Source organism: Podarcis melisellensis, assembly GCF_964234715.1.
Source record: "Podarcis melisellensis genome assembly, chromosome: 11".
Lineage (NCBI taxonomy): Eukaryota > Metazoa > Chordata > Lepidosauria > Squamata > Lacertidae > Podarcis > Podarcis melisellensis.
In genome coordinates, this window is record NC_138543.1 from 37,713,557 (window position 1) to 37,725,711 (window position 12,155).

The 12,155-nt window shown below is 46.1% G+C and overlaps 1 protein-coding gene and 1 long non-coding RNA gene across 9 annotated transcripts in view; both read left to right on the top strand.

The window, feature by feature from the left end:
• The first annotated feature begins 442 nt into the window (after nucleotides 1-442).
• The window catches only part of ADAMTS6 (ADAM metallopeptidase with thrombospondin type 1 motif 6), a 113,819-nt gene continuing 102,106 nt past the window's right edge, over nucleotides 443-12,155 (top strand). For 6 of the 8 annotated variants that reach the window (XR_014172918.1, XM_081930280.1, XM_081930287.1 and 3 more), the window contains exon 1: nucleotides 443-1,036. Coding sequence is in view for 1 of the 8 variants with exons in the window: in XM_081930281.1 (XP_081786407.1) it covers nucleotides 1,028-1,036 (9 nt within the window). In the remaining 7 variants the exon portion in view is untranslated. Of the gene's footprint in view, nucleotides 1,037-3,451; nucleotides 3,807-12,155 lie in introns of those variants that run through there. The other 2 variants (XM_081930281.1, XM_081930285.1) reach the window with 2 other exon arrangements.
• Nucleotides 8,288-11,236, top strand: LOC309380434. Its single transcript, XR_014172933.1, has 2 exons — nucleotides 8,288-8,454; nucleotides 8,780-11,236. It is a non-coding gene; the product is annotated as an uncharacterized lncRNA (long non-coding RNA).

Here is a 12,155-nt window from a genome sequence, read left to right on the forward strand (position 1 = left end):
CGGGCCTAGGGGAATAAACCCCAGGCTGGGGTCGCCCGCTTGCCCTTTGCTTTGCTTCTTCCCTTCCCCGCTCCCTCCAGAGATCCTTTAACGTTCCCCGGGTTGCGGAGGTTTTTCCCAGTGACACGAGCCCATCCGGAGCCAAGTCTCCTTTTCCTCCATCTCAGCCGAGCTGCTTTAAAGCAGCTCTGAAGGAAGGAGAGGAGAAGCACGAGGCGCGCGGGAGAGACGCGAGACTCCCCCCTCCATTCATTATGAAGCACTTTGAGGAGTGCGAGCGGGGCGGGGGGGGGCGAGGAAGTTTACATTGCCTCGAGCCCCCTGCGGCTTTCCTTTCGCCCCCTCGCCTGTTACCCTGATTGTACCTCCGCGTCCCCCTCCCCCTCCACGTGATGGGCCCGACATGCGCAGCAGCGCCAGGGGCGCCGGAGGCACATTTGCAGACTGACGTCAGTGTGCACAACCTCTCAGGCCAAAATAGTCCGCTGCTGCTGCAGCTCCAAACTTGGCTGAAGGCCGGTAGTGAGAAGAGATCTCGAGCTACTTCAACAAAACTTTCTCTCCAGTCTTTCCTGCTCCCTCTCTCCCCCTTTCCTTTCCTTCCCTCTCTCTCCTCCTGATGGTATTCACATAATAGCTCTGCATTGGAAGGGGTGGCCAAGAAGAAAAACCCCCACCCCAAATTCAGTCTTTTCCCCCCTCCTCTCCCCCCTTCCTTTCTACCCCTTTCCCTTCTCTCTCTTCCTCCCCCCCCGCCCCCACTTTTTGGTTGTAAAAGACAAAAATATGCAGGGTGCTTAGATAAGGCTGGATGAATTGATGGCATCCCTTCTCTTGCCTAGTCAGTCCGTTCTCTCAGCTTCCCCTTTTTAGAAAAAAAAAAAGGCTATAGAGGATTTCATTCTGCTCTAGAATATAATTCTGGCGTTGGCTTGCCAAGAGGGGAAATCAGAGAGAAGGAATACGGGAACCCTCCAAGTGCTATTTCCTATTGTTTGAAACTCACTTTATAGCAGAGAAATTGAAGATGAAAACGGTAAGGAAAGAATTCACCGGACTCTTTGCCTTATGATTTATTTATTTTTATTTTTGTCTCCCGCATAATGGTGCGTTCAGATGTGGAGCTGGGGTGGTTTATAATGCACTAGGCGAAGTGGATTTTGAATAATTTTAGAGGAACCTTTGAGCTCTGGGGATTAAAAAAGTGGGCGCGGAGGGGGGGATCGGGGCGCGCGCGAGGATCTTCTGAGGCAAAGAAGCTTGGTTTAAGTGTGCTCTTGAGCAGTGAAAACTTTTCTGTTTCGGAAGCAAGAAAAACAATGGTTGGCAAAATAATGCGAGCCCTTTTTGTTTGTCGGTTCCTTTAAACTCATTGACTTTGCTTCTGCTATTCTAAAGCCCATCATTTGGTTGTGTCACGTCAGTGCCTATATAAATGGGGGAGACAAGTGCATATTTTCGTGTGTGCATGCGACTCAAAGGGTCGCATTGATGTAATAGCTGGAGCCCGGATGCTCGCCTGAAGGAGAGAGACATTAAGCTCTTAAGAGGCTAATGGGAGAGATGGGAGAGTGTAGCTTTGATTTAGCCCTAGACGCGGAGGGAGTTGCTAGACTCGCAACGCTTGCCGAGACGATTGAATCGCTGTGTGTGTGTGTCTTTTCAAAGGGGTTTTTGGGGAAGGGGAGGCAAAGGTGTGTGGCCGGAGGGTGGGTGGGGGACTAACTGGGACCGTGCTCGCGGCTAATGTGTGTCCACTCTCTTGTCTTTGCTAATTTCTTTCATTGTTGTACAAGAGGAGAGAAAAAGAGAGCGCGAGAGTCAATCTCAGACTCTTGTTTTTATTTGGACTGCCTTTGCAACGCATTTGGGCCTCATGCCAAGTGTCTGGGTCACACGCGTTTTATCCAAATAGATTTAGCGCTGCTGTCTGGAAATGGGCTGCTGAATGTTAACTTTAGGATCAGCTCCACCAGAACAGCTACAGACTCTTCCCTGGGGTGGGGGGTGGGGAGAGGCGAGGCGGGGGAAGAGGGCTTTTGTTCTTTAGAGTTCTCTCCGAGGGGGTAGATGTAAAATGTTCTTTTGTACTCAGAAGGCATGAATGTGTGCAGGGGGGGGATCTGGTTTAAAAGATTGTTTTTAAGTAGTCTGGACTTTCAGCAGTAAAAAATGACAGCTGATCCTTTAGAAAGTTAAGGAGGGGGAGAAGAGGAGGAGGAGGGCGGCACAAAGTTTTACAGATAACTTGACTTTTGCCCTCCTCCCCACCCCCATCCTTCACCACCCAGGTGGCAGCTGATCCGGCGAGTTGCATTGCAAGTGAGAGACGAAGCAGCAGCAGCGCTTTTATTCCTCTCTTGCTGCTTATTCGCGATGCAATCCTGCGTGTGCTTACTGGGGAGTAAGCGCCATTAAACTCAATGGAACTTGCTTCCGAGTAAATCATACGCCAGGCTGCACACACCCACACCTCTTTTCCCTTTGGTGTTGGCTCCGTTGCTTAGCTAATTATTTAAAGGCCGTGAAAAGGAGCCCTAAACTCCAAAAACCTTCATTTGTTTCTTTTTTTAAAAGTCTAGTGCGCCCTTCAAATCAGGCTTTTTGTGTGTGTGGTGCTTTGTGTCTATGCAACAGCCGCTCTGTAAAAACCTGGTGTGGGAGAAGCGACGTATAGAAGCCAATACCTGTGATTGATAGGACACCCACTTCCCCTCCTCGCCTGTCGTCGCTTTGCCTTAGCAACCCCTCGTCGTCCCAGGGATCACTGGCCGCTTCTCGGGAGTCCTGCCCATTCAAGACGTCTCTCTCTCCCTCTCCGCCCCCCCCCCGCTCACTCCTTGCCAGGAGAGGCTCTGTGACTTGCATGAGAGCAGCCAGGAGCCCGGGCGGTGGGGGATGGGCGCCGCGGCTGCATCTTTCTCCCTCGCGCGCTCTGTCAATATGCAACGGGGAGCTCCCGCCAAGCAATATATGCGCCTCTTGCCCCGAGGCTTAGCTGCCAGATGCCCCTGTGTGTCTGAAGGCCGCTCTGCAGCAGACACTGCCCAGAAGTAGAGGAAACGGGTCTTTTTATCCCTTGGATGAGCAAGCAAGGCTGGCAGGCAACACTTCTGGGTTTTGTTTGCAAGGCGAGGCGGCGACCTTCACTTTTGCTCTGTTTTCGTTTTGCATTTTTATGTTGTGAGCCGCCCTGTGATCTTCGGGTGGAGGGCGGTATACAGATGAACAAAATGCTTGTTTAACCTGGAGGTAGGCTGTATGAATTGTGTATTGCGTTGTAACGATTTGTTGGGTCTCTGGACCGTAATAAAGGTTGGTGAACTACAATTAACAACAACAACGCCTGATCTAGACAAGCGCTCGCTCTCCCTCCCTCTCTCCACCCCCTCCCCCGGCGTCCTCTCTCCTGGGGAGCGGATGTATTTGCAGGAGTTTTTTGCGGCTTAACGCCAGGCCATTAGTGGGCCACAGGTGCTACCGCCAGAGCCTAGTAATGTCTGAGCAAACATTGCCCAGGGAGATAGATGATGCGGCTGGAGAATGAGGCTCATTGAAAAGAGCGGCGGCTGCTGTTGGTGCCGGCGGCGGCGGCGGAAAGCCGATGGGTTCAGTTTCTCTGCTGCTGCTGCTGCTGCTGCCGCCTTTGGAGGCAGGCCCAGGGCCGGTGGTGGTGGCTGACTGAGCTGCAGGCGCTGTACCGTTGCCAAGGCTCCGGCGGGAGAAGGAAGGGAGGCCGTTTGCAGGCGGCGGGAAGGAGCCTGCGAGCACAGGCTCTCGCTGCTGCTACCTGTTTGCACCAAGAGGTGACTTGAGTGAGGTTGCGGGGGTTGGCAGGGTCGGCCAGGGTTCAGAAATCTGTCCTCAAGTACCTTGAAATATGTGAAATAATGATCAAAAATGTGTTTCTGCCCATGTGCAGGGTGTCTTTCTCTCACCATGGAGCAGCTGCAGGCTGAGGCTGTTTTCTCTTACCCCCCCCCCCAAGTTAAGGATTAACCATTAAGAAGTAGAAAGGCAAAACAGTGGTACCTTTAATAATAAATATTAATATTTAATAAATAATGCCTTTATTAGGACCTTTATTCCCCTAAATATGGGTAGAGCTCAGTTGGCAAGGATGCAGGTGGCGCTGTGGGTTAAACCACAGAGTCTAGGGCTTGCTGATCAGAAGGTCGGCGGTTCGAATCCTAGCGACGGGGTGAGCTCCCGTTGCTCGGTCCCAGCTCCTGCCAACCTAGCAGTTCGAAAGCACGTCACAGTGCAAGTAGATAAATAGGTACTGCTCCGGCGGGAAGGTAAATGGCATTTCCGTGCACTGCTCTGGTTCACCAAAGGCGGCTTAGTCATGCTGGCCACATGACCCGGAAGCTGTAGGCCGGCTCCCTCGGCCAATAAAGCGAGATGAGCGCCGCAACCCCAGAGTTGGCCACGACTGGACCTAGTGATCAGGGGTCCCTTTACGTTTACCTTTACCAGTTGCTAGAGGGCTTCCTGAATTCTCTAGGTGCAGTTGGGAAAGGCTTATGCCTGAATCTTGGCGAGCTTCTGTTGGTCAGTACCTACAACACTAAGCCAGATGGACCAGCGTGAGACAGCTTCATAGGACCACTGTAAATGTCACAAAGTCATAAGCAAGCTTTCATGTTGTCCTTCATCAGGAAAGCTATTGAGCAAAATAAACAGATGGGTGTAAGGAAAAAACACACACAGAATTATGTTTTACTTCTAAGCCTGCAGTTCTTGAGATGAAGTATAGGAGGAGTCATAGAATTGTAGAGTTGGAAGGAACACCGAGGATCATCTAGTCCAACCCTCTGCAATGCAGGAATATGCAGGTGACCCTTAAGGGGATTGAACACAGGACCTTGGTGTTATCAGCACCACACTCTAACCAGCTGAGTTAACTGGAAACAGTAGTCGTACAGACATAATTGGATTAGGCTCAGTGGGTGCAGGGCATATCCTTGGGTGTTGGGGCAAAAATGAAGCAATTCTTCACCCTTTGCTGAAAATATGAAATCTGGTTCTGTCTCCAGCTATTTCCAGGAGAGACAGCTTAACTGAGTGAGAGCTATTTTTGACCCAGTTCTTAGTCAAAAAGGCCTATCCTCTAAAATACATGATGATGGCACACAGTGATGGGGAGGGAGAAGGGAAAAAGCGAGCTCAGCATCAGTTTTTACCCTATAGCCAGCAGGACTTGGAAGCCTGTTCAGTGCTTTTTTGTCCCAGTGAGGCTAGGAGCCATCTGGACTTTTAAAATTCCGAGCAGGATTAGAAGCTGTTTGGACCCTTGCAATTTCTCTTCTCTATCCTACCTCCTGGCCAGCTGTGTGAAAAATTGTAGGTCTTCCTTGCAGCACTTGAGCTTCCCTGGTGGTCTTCCATCAAGGTAATCCAGCTTGGTTTAGTTTCCTAGCCTTGGGTGGTATGGCCAGAGGTGTCTGACATTAGGGGCCCCTGTCCAAGTACAAGAACAAGCCATGGGGGCAAGCCAGACTACCTGAGGAAGTAGGGCTTGGGTAGGTCTGAGACCTTGAGTCCCTATCCTACCCACAACATTTTTCTTGGTAGATAGCCCTGAGGCTGGGAAGCCTGGTAGACTACCTGGTTAATTTGGGTACAGTAAGTTCAGTTGGAGCACGTTGGAGCAGACTGGCCTGCTGATGGGATCCCTCTGATGGCATGTCTCTTGGGCTGGCTTGGTTCTGGCACTTCTCTGGAAATGAAGCATTGGTTCAGTGGCTGCCAGCCCCGCAAAGTTTCCCTGTGCAGGAAGGAGAAGGGTGAGGAGCACCAGAGATCCCTTTGCATGGCCTCTATCATTGCAGGCTTTCTAAAATAGTTATCCGCTGCAGAAGGAAACTGAGGTGAATGTCAGTGTAACTATATCATGTCCTCGCCACTGCTAATATATTTATAGCATTTTAATTGTAGCATATTGAAGGAGAAGAAAGGCAGGTTTGTGCTAGTCAGGAAAGGCTGCTAAACCAATCACCTGCACCTCCACAGAGTTCCCCTGTGCACTATTTATTGCTGCTTTTCTTCACCTAGACTTTACTATTCCAGAGAGGCTTTTTCCATTAGGCACATGACGATTGGATTTACATATGTGTTAAAAATTAATCCAGATGAACACTTGCTGTTCTCTCTCCCCCCCCCCCTTAAGTAGAAAAACAGGGTTTAGGCACAGAAACTGATTTGGTAGCCCTGCATGATGACCTTTGTCATGAGAGAGACAGGGGAAACATGTCCTTGTTAATTCTCCTCGACTTCCCAACAGCTTTCAACCATGGCCTCCTTCTGGAGCAGCTGTCTGGGTTGGGAGTGGGTGGCACTGCTTTGAGGTGGTTCTGGTTCTACTCGGATGGTCGCTCCAAGATGCTTGGGAAGTGTTTTTTAGCCCCATGGAGCCCTCAATGTGGAGTTCCTCGGGGCTCAATTTTCTCCCCTATACTATTTAACATCTACAGTACATGAAATGACTGAGTGGGGTCATCCAGAATTTTGGAGGACATTGTCAGCAATATGCTGATGACACACATTTCTACTTCTCCTTTACGTCTGCAGATGAGGCAAGAGATGTGCTGGACCAACAACTCCTAGCCTCTGTTTAGCCCGTGTTGCAGTGAGATGGTTTTCCTTTTAGAGGCAGGTGGACTGAGTTCCCAACTCTTTTGTGTCAAATGCTCTGGAGGGATAGAATTTGGTTGTAAATCTCATGAAAGGATCTACAGAATGCCAAGTGGAATACGTTTTGTGCAGTGTTTTATTTGTATGCATGTGAGATGCTTTAATAGGGTTTGGGCTCAATTCACATTCCACTTACTCTGTTATATACTTGAAATTCACTACTTTGGAATACATCGGTTGTGATGGGTATCTTCACTTATAATAGAATCAGAAAAGAACTATTTGATATTAAGCAAACCTTTTTGAAATGCTTTATATGGCTTAGTTTAGTTTAATAACATATTTAAAGAGAAACTTCAGAGTTAAAGACTTCAGAGTGTGAAGGGGTGGCGATTCAAGGAATAAGGCACATATATTTAACAGTAAAGTTGGTTAGCCATACACACATTTTATACACACATTTGTACCCACACATAAACATACTGTGCATGCACAAACACTTGCTCAGTAAAAAGTAAATTAGGTCTGCTGATGTAATAATGACTGGGTAGAATTCTGTAGCCCTTTTGTGAAGAGAGCCAGACTGCATAGTAATGTAATAGTCCCTTCTGGTATTAAAATATATGAATGAAAATGCTGATAAACCCAACTAATCCCAACACCTGCAAGATTGTCTCAGCCAAAATTAGGCCACCTGCTTGCAAAATACTGGACTCACCAGTGTTTCCATGCTTCACAGGTGGACAAGTCTTATTTTATATAGACTAAGAACATGTGTGTACTGTGGTATATGGTGCAGCTTTAATGTATTCACATGATTATGCATTTTGCAGAGCCATTTGACGCTATGCTTGCTGTATACCTTGAGCTCCAGAAACCTTGGCCTCAACCCAGAGAAAGTCACAACTTAAGGCCTGTTGAGATTCAGGGGTGGGGGTGGGTTTTCTCATTGATCTGAAGTGGACTTTGTCTTGGGGAAGCCTTGAGTGTGTTGTTTAGTGTTGGACTTGGTTATAGAATCTTAGAGTTGGAAGGGACCCCTTGCAATGCAGGAATCTCAGCTAAAGCATCCATGACAGATGGCCATCCAACCTCTGCTTAAAAACCTTCAAGGAAGAAAAGTCTACCACCATTTGTGGGAGTCTGTCCCACTGTCGAACAGCTCTTACTGTTAGAAAGTTTTTTTGTGTGTTTAGCTGGAATCTCCTTTCTTGTTACTTGAAGCCATTGGTTCGACTCCTACCCTCCAAAGCAGGAGAAAACAAGCATGTTCCCTTTTCCATGTGATAGCCCTTAAGATATTTGAGGATGGCTATCATATCTCCTCTCAGTCTCCTCTTTTCCAGGCTAAACATTCCCAGCTCCTTCAAGCGCTCCTTGTAAGACTTACCCTTGATCATCTTGGTTGTCCTCCTCTGCACACATTCCTTCTTATAAGAAAGCTCTTACTTCCGATCTAAGAACTTAGTCCTTAGATTGGTGGTAACAGATCCTTTCCCCTAACATCACATGATGTTAAGTAACTGACAGGTGGGTATAGTTTGCCCATGGCCTCATGACCAAATTCAGAGGCCTAGTGGGCTGGATGTTCCGCCACCTCAGTCCTAGAATCTGACTACTAATATGCCCTATATATCAGAACCCGAAAAACCATATGCCACAATTATAGCAAGTCCAGTGGAGGTGTCTGGAACACTGTTTCATCTGTATTGGATGAGTTTCAGCTGCTTTGGCCTGAGAACACACATAGATTGCTTTGAAAAGTGCAGCTACGAGCTGCCCTCTTGAGCCTTGCCCATCTTGGCTTCTTAGAGCAGTGTTTTTCAACCACTGTTCCGCGGCACACTAGTGTGCCGCAAGATGTTGCCTGGTGTGCCGTGGGAAAAATTGAAAAATTTGAAAGATTTAAAAATAAAGTATTTTATAATTTCTGTTTACTTACTATTTCATAATAAAGTGATTATAAAATACTTTCTTTGTGTTTATTTGATTCCTATTCAAGAGAATTACTTTATATATAGTCAATATAGGCACAGAGTTAATTTTTTTAACATTTTCTAATGGTGGTGTGCCTCGTGATTTTTTTCATGAAACAAGTGTGCCTTTGCCCAAAAAAGGTTGAAAAACACTGTCTTAGAGCTAGCCAAAGGAGATTGACTGGGTGAGACCATTGAGTGATTATTGCTTCATTTGAGAATAGAGAGATACCCTCTGTCTTGAAGGACTTGAGAACTTTTCCGGACCCATAATGTGAAACAACTATTGCCCAGTGGCAAATATCCTCTTTTGGGGCAAGGTGCTTGAGAAGGTGACAGCAGTCCACCTTAAGGCATGCTTGGAGGAAACTGATTATCTGAATCAATTTCAGTCTAGCTTCAGGCCTAATCACAGCACTGAAACTGCCTTGGTTGCCCTTGTTGATGTTTGTTGGGAGAAGGATGTTTTTCTTTTTGAGATTTCACAAAATTCTTTTCACCTTCATACCTAAGTAGTGATTGCAACCATGACATTTACTATAACACACATATTTGAAACCTGTTCCCTTTTTCTGTGATTTGCCTTACCCTTTGTGAAAGGGTGTGTCACAGGAAGAGGGCTATGTCTTGCAAATGCAGTTGAACTACACTCACTTGCACTACTAATCATGTGTAGTTGATGTATTGGGACAGAATGGGACTGGGAATTGATACTCAAAGACACCTTTGTTCACTTTACACAGCACACAACATTTTTTTAAATAAAAAAATACTTTAAAAGGCATGCACTGCTTTTCAAATGGGTATCAAGGCAGCATACCACATAATACCAAAAACATAAAAAGTTCATTAAAATACAGTGAAGCAGCAGACATGGAATCACTAAGCAGAAAAATAAATTAAGATCCAGTACAGTATATGCTTAGGCAGACATAATGTTTTGCTCTAAAAATGAAGCCTCACGACTGTTTGATGCAGCACTATTTAAACACACTGCATGTGCAAAGAAACCTGGTAACAAGGCAGCAGTCCTCAAGCATGTCACCAGTGCCACCCTCTGATTCAGGCCAACATATTTTAAACGAAATATGTATGTGGAAATGGTACCTTTAAAATGTTGTTATGAGGAAGATGGCAACAGTAGCTGTGTCATTCTGGGGCCTCACAAGAAAAAGTGTGCAGCAGAGGCTCAGAGCATAGGGATTGGCCAGAGAAGGAATAAGAGCAGGATCAATATATTTTTCCTGGAATTTGGAGCACCCATGTTATAACACCCTAGGGCCCACAACTTTGATACTTCTCATCATTCTGTGTAGTATTGTTGGGAAATGCCAAGAGTTAAGACTGCTTATAAAATCCTGAGTCAACTCTCTTGTATGCATGCATGATGTAATGGTCTATAATTCCTATTCTCTTGAGAATGAACATTATGCCATGGTCTTTAATTATCACACATAATTGCATTTTAATCACTGTTTCTTCCACGTACTTCCTGTGTTGATAGAGGGTGATTCTCAACCCACACGTGGCCCCTTTGGCTCTGTGTTCTTCATTTGTTTAGTCATGTTGATGAGCTGAAGGAAAGCTTGTGTTACTGAAGGGTAACACAGCTGCGTTTATGACTGACAGCAGGGGGGCTCCGATAATAAAGGAAGCTTTAAAATTTTAGGCAATAAACAAAATAAAATAATGTGACTCACTAGCCCTTATGACAAACAAAAAATAATCTGAACTTTTAATGAGCTTTGGTACTTGTAAAATGTTGAGGAAGGTGGTCTTATATTAGTGATTCTTGGTGAGAAAAATGGGCAGTGAGTTGTAGCTCTTGTGAGGAGACTACGGAAAACGTGTGCAGGGAATAAGAAACACGCAAACATATTGATCTAGGTCGTAAATATGCTTGTCTGTCAGGTAATTCTAATGGAAAGGGGAATTTATTTTCACTGAGCATATAAATATATATGGCTAAATTAAAAATCAAAATGGTTGGCATCTATCCGTCTCAGGAGACCATGGAAGAGTCACCCTTGGTACAAAAATCGAAATAAATTAACCAATCCTTCATGCCAAATCCTTCATTCAAGCTCACATTACAGGAAGAAGAATGTTAAGGGCTGTAAGTGGTGGGAATCTTGGGAGGTTGGAGAATCTTGTTGTGGTCTGCCCTTCTTGAAGTACCACAAGCCAGGCATTGTATTCTGGTGGGAACAACACAGAGCTACAGGTAGGGGACCAGCTGGATAGCTTTGACAAAGGAAGGTCAATGGCACTTGTTTGATTTGGTATTGCAAATCATTGTGACCTCATCCATCACTCTGGAACAGCATGCAGAATAGTTTTTGTGGGGAGGGGAGACAAAACTAAAGGAGTAGAGCAATAAGGATTTCCTTGCTCAAGTCTATATCCCTGGGCAACAAATTAGAAGGGCCAGATGTGAGACTTGCTGATGCAAGTAGAGATGGACAGAAGCCAAGCTAGAAATTCTGACTGTAAACATTTGCTGTAAAACCTATGGCCTGATGAACGAAGTGAATGACCCATAGGAAAGTGCATCTTTTCTTGGCAGCGACCCGAAATAGCAGCAACATCCAAAAGTTCAACCAATAATATTGTTGTTCTTGGGGGGGGGGGGAAATATGGCTAAATGGCCAGGATCTGGGAGCACTTACCAGTGGTGGGATGGTAGAACAAGCCAAACTAATGAACTGTGAATGATCTTTGGTCATTAACTTAGGTACATGAAACGGGAATCTAGTGAGGGTCAGCTATACCTGCCCCAGGGAAGCAATAGAAGAAGAAGAAGAGTTTGGATTTGATATCCCGCCTTTCACTCCCCTTCAGGAGTCTCAAAGCGGCTAACAATCTCCTTTCCCTTCCTCCCCCACAACAAACATTCTGTGAGGTGAGTGGGGCTGAGAGACTTCAAAGAAGTGTGACTGGCTCAAGGTCACCCAGCAGCTGCATGTGGAGGAGCGGAGACGCGAACCCGGTTCCCCAGATTACGTGATTACCGCTCTTAACCACTACACCAGTTTAGAACAGAGCCAGTTTAGAACTTAGAAAGGCTTCATAGTCCAGTGGGGGTGCTGTACCTCTGCTAGAGTTTGTGGCTTTGCACCTGGCATTCCAGTCAGTTACATAAATTGTCTCTGAACCTATCATTCAGAGGCAGAGAACACCAGATGCAAATTGCCTCTCATTTTTAGTTAATTTCCCTCTGAGCAGTATCTGAACTTCTGTAGTTTTGCTTCATAAAGCAGTAAAAGAGAATTAAACACAGACAGGACAGCAGATCAAAACTCCAAGAGTTAATTAGAAAAATGCCTGCCAGAATCAGTGAGGTGATGGAAGGTCTTAAGGAGCTAATAGAAAGGCATCAAGGAACATTTCACAACCTGGGTACAGCCATGAAAAAGGTTATCTTTCATATCCTCACCAAACATAGCTCAGATATAGTTTTCCTGGCTGATAGGAGGGTTACAGACAAATTTATATCAGAGGAGACAGCGCCTCATTCTCCTAGTGCCGGTAAGAAGGCAGGGA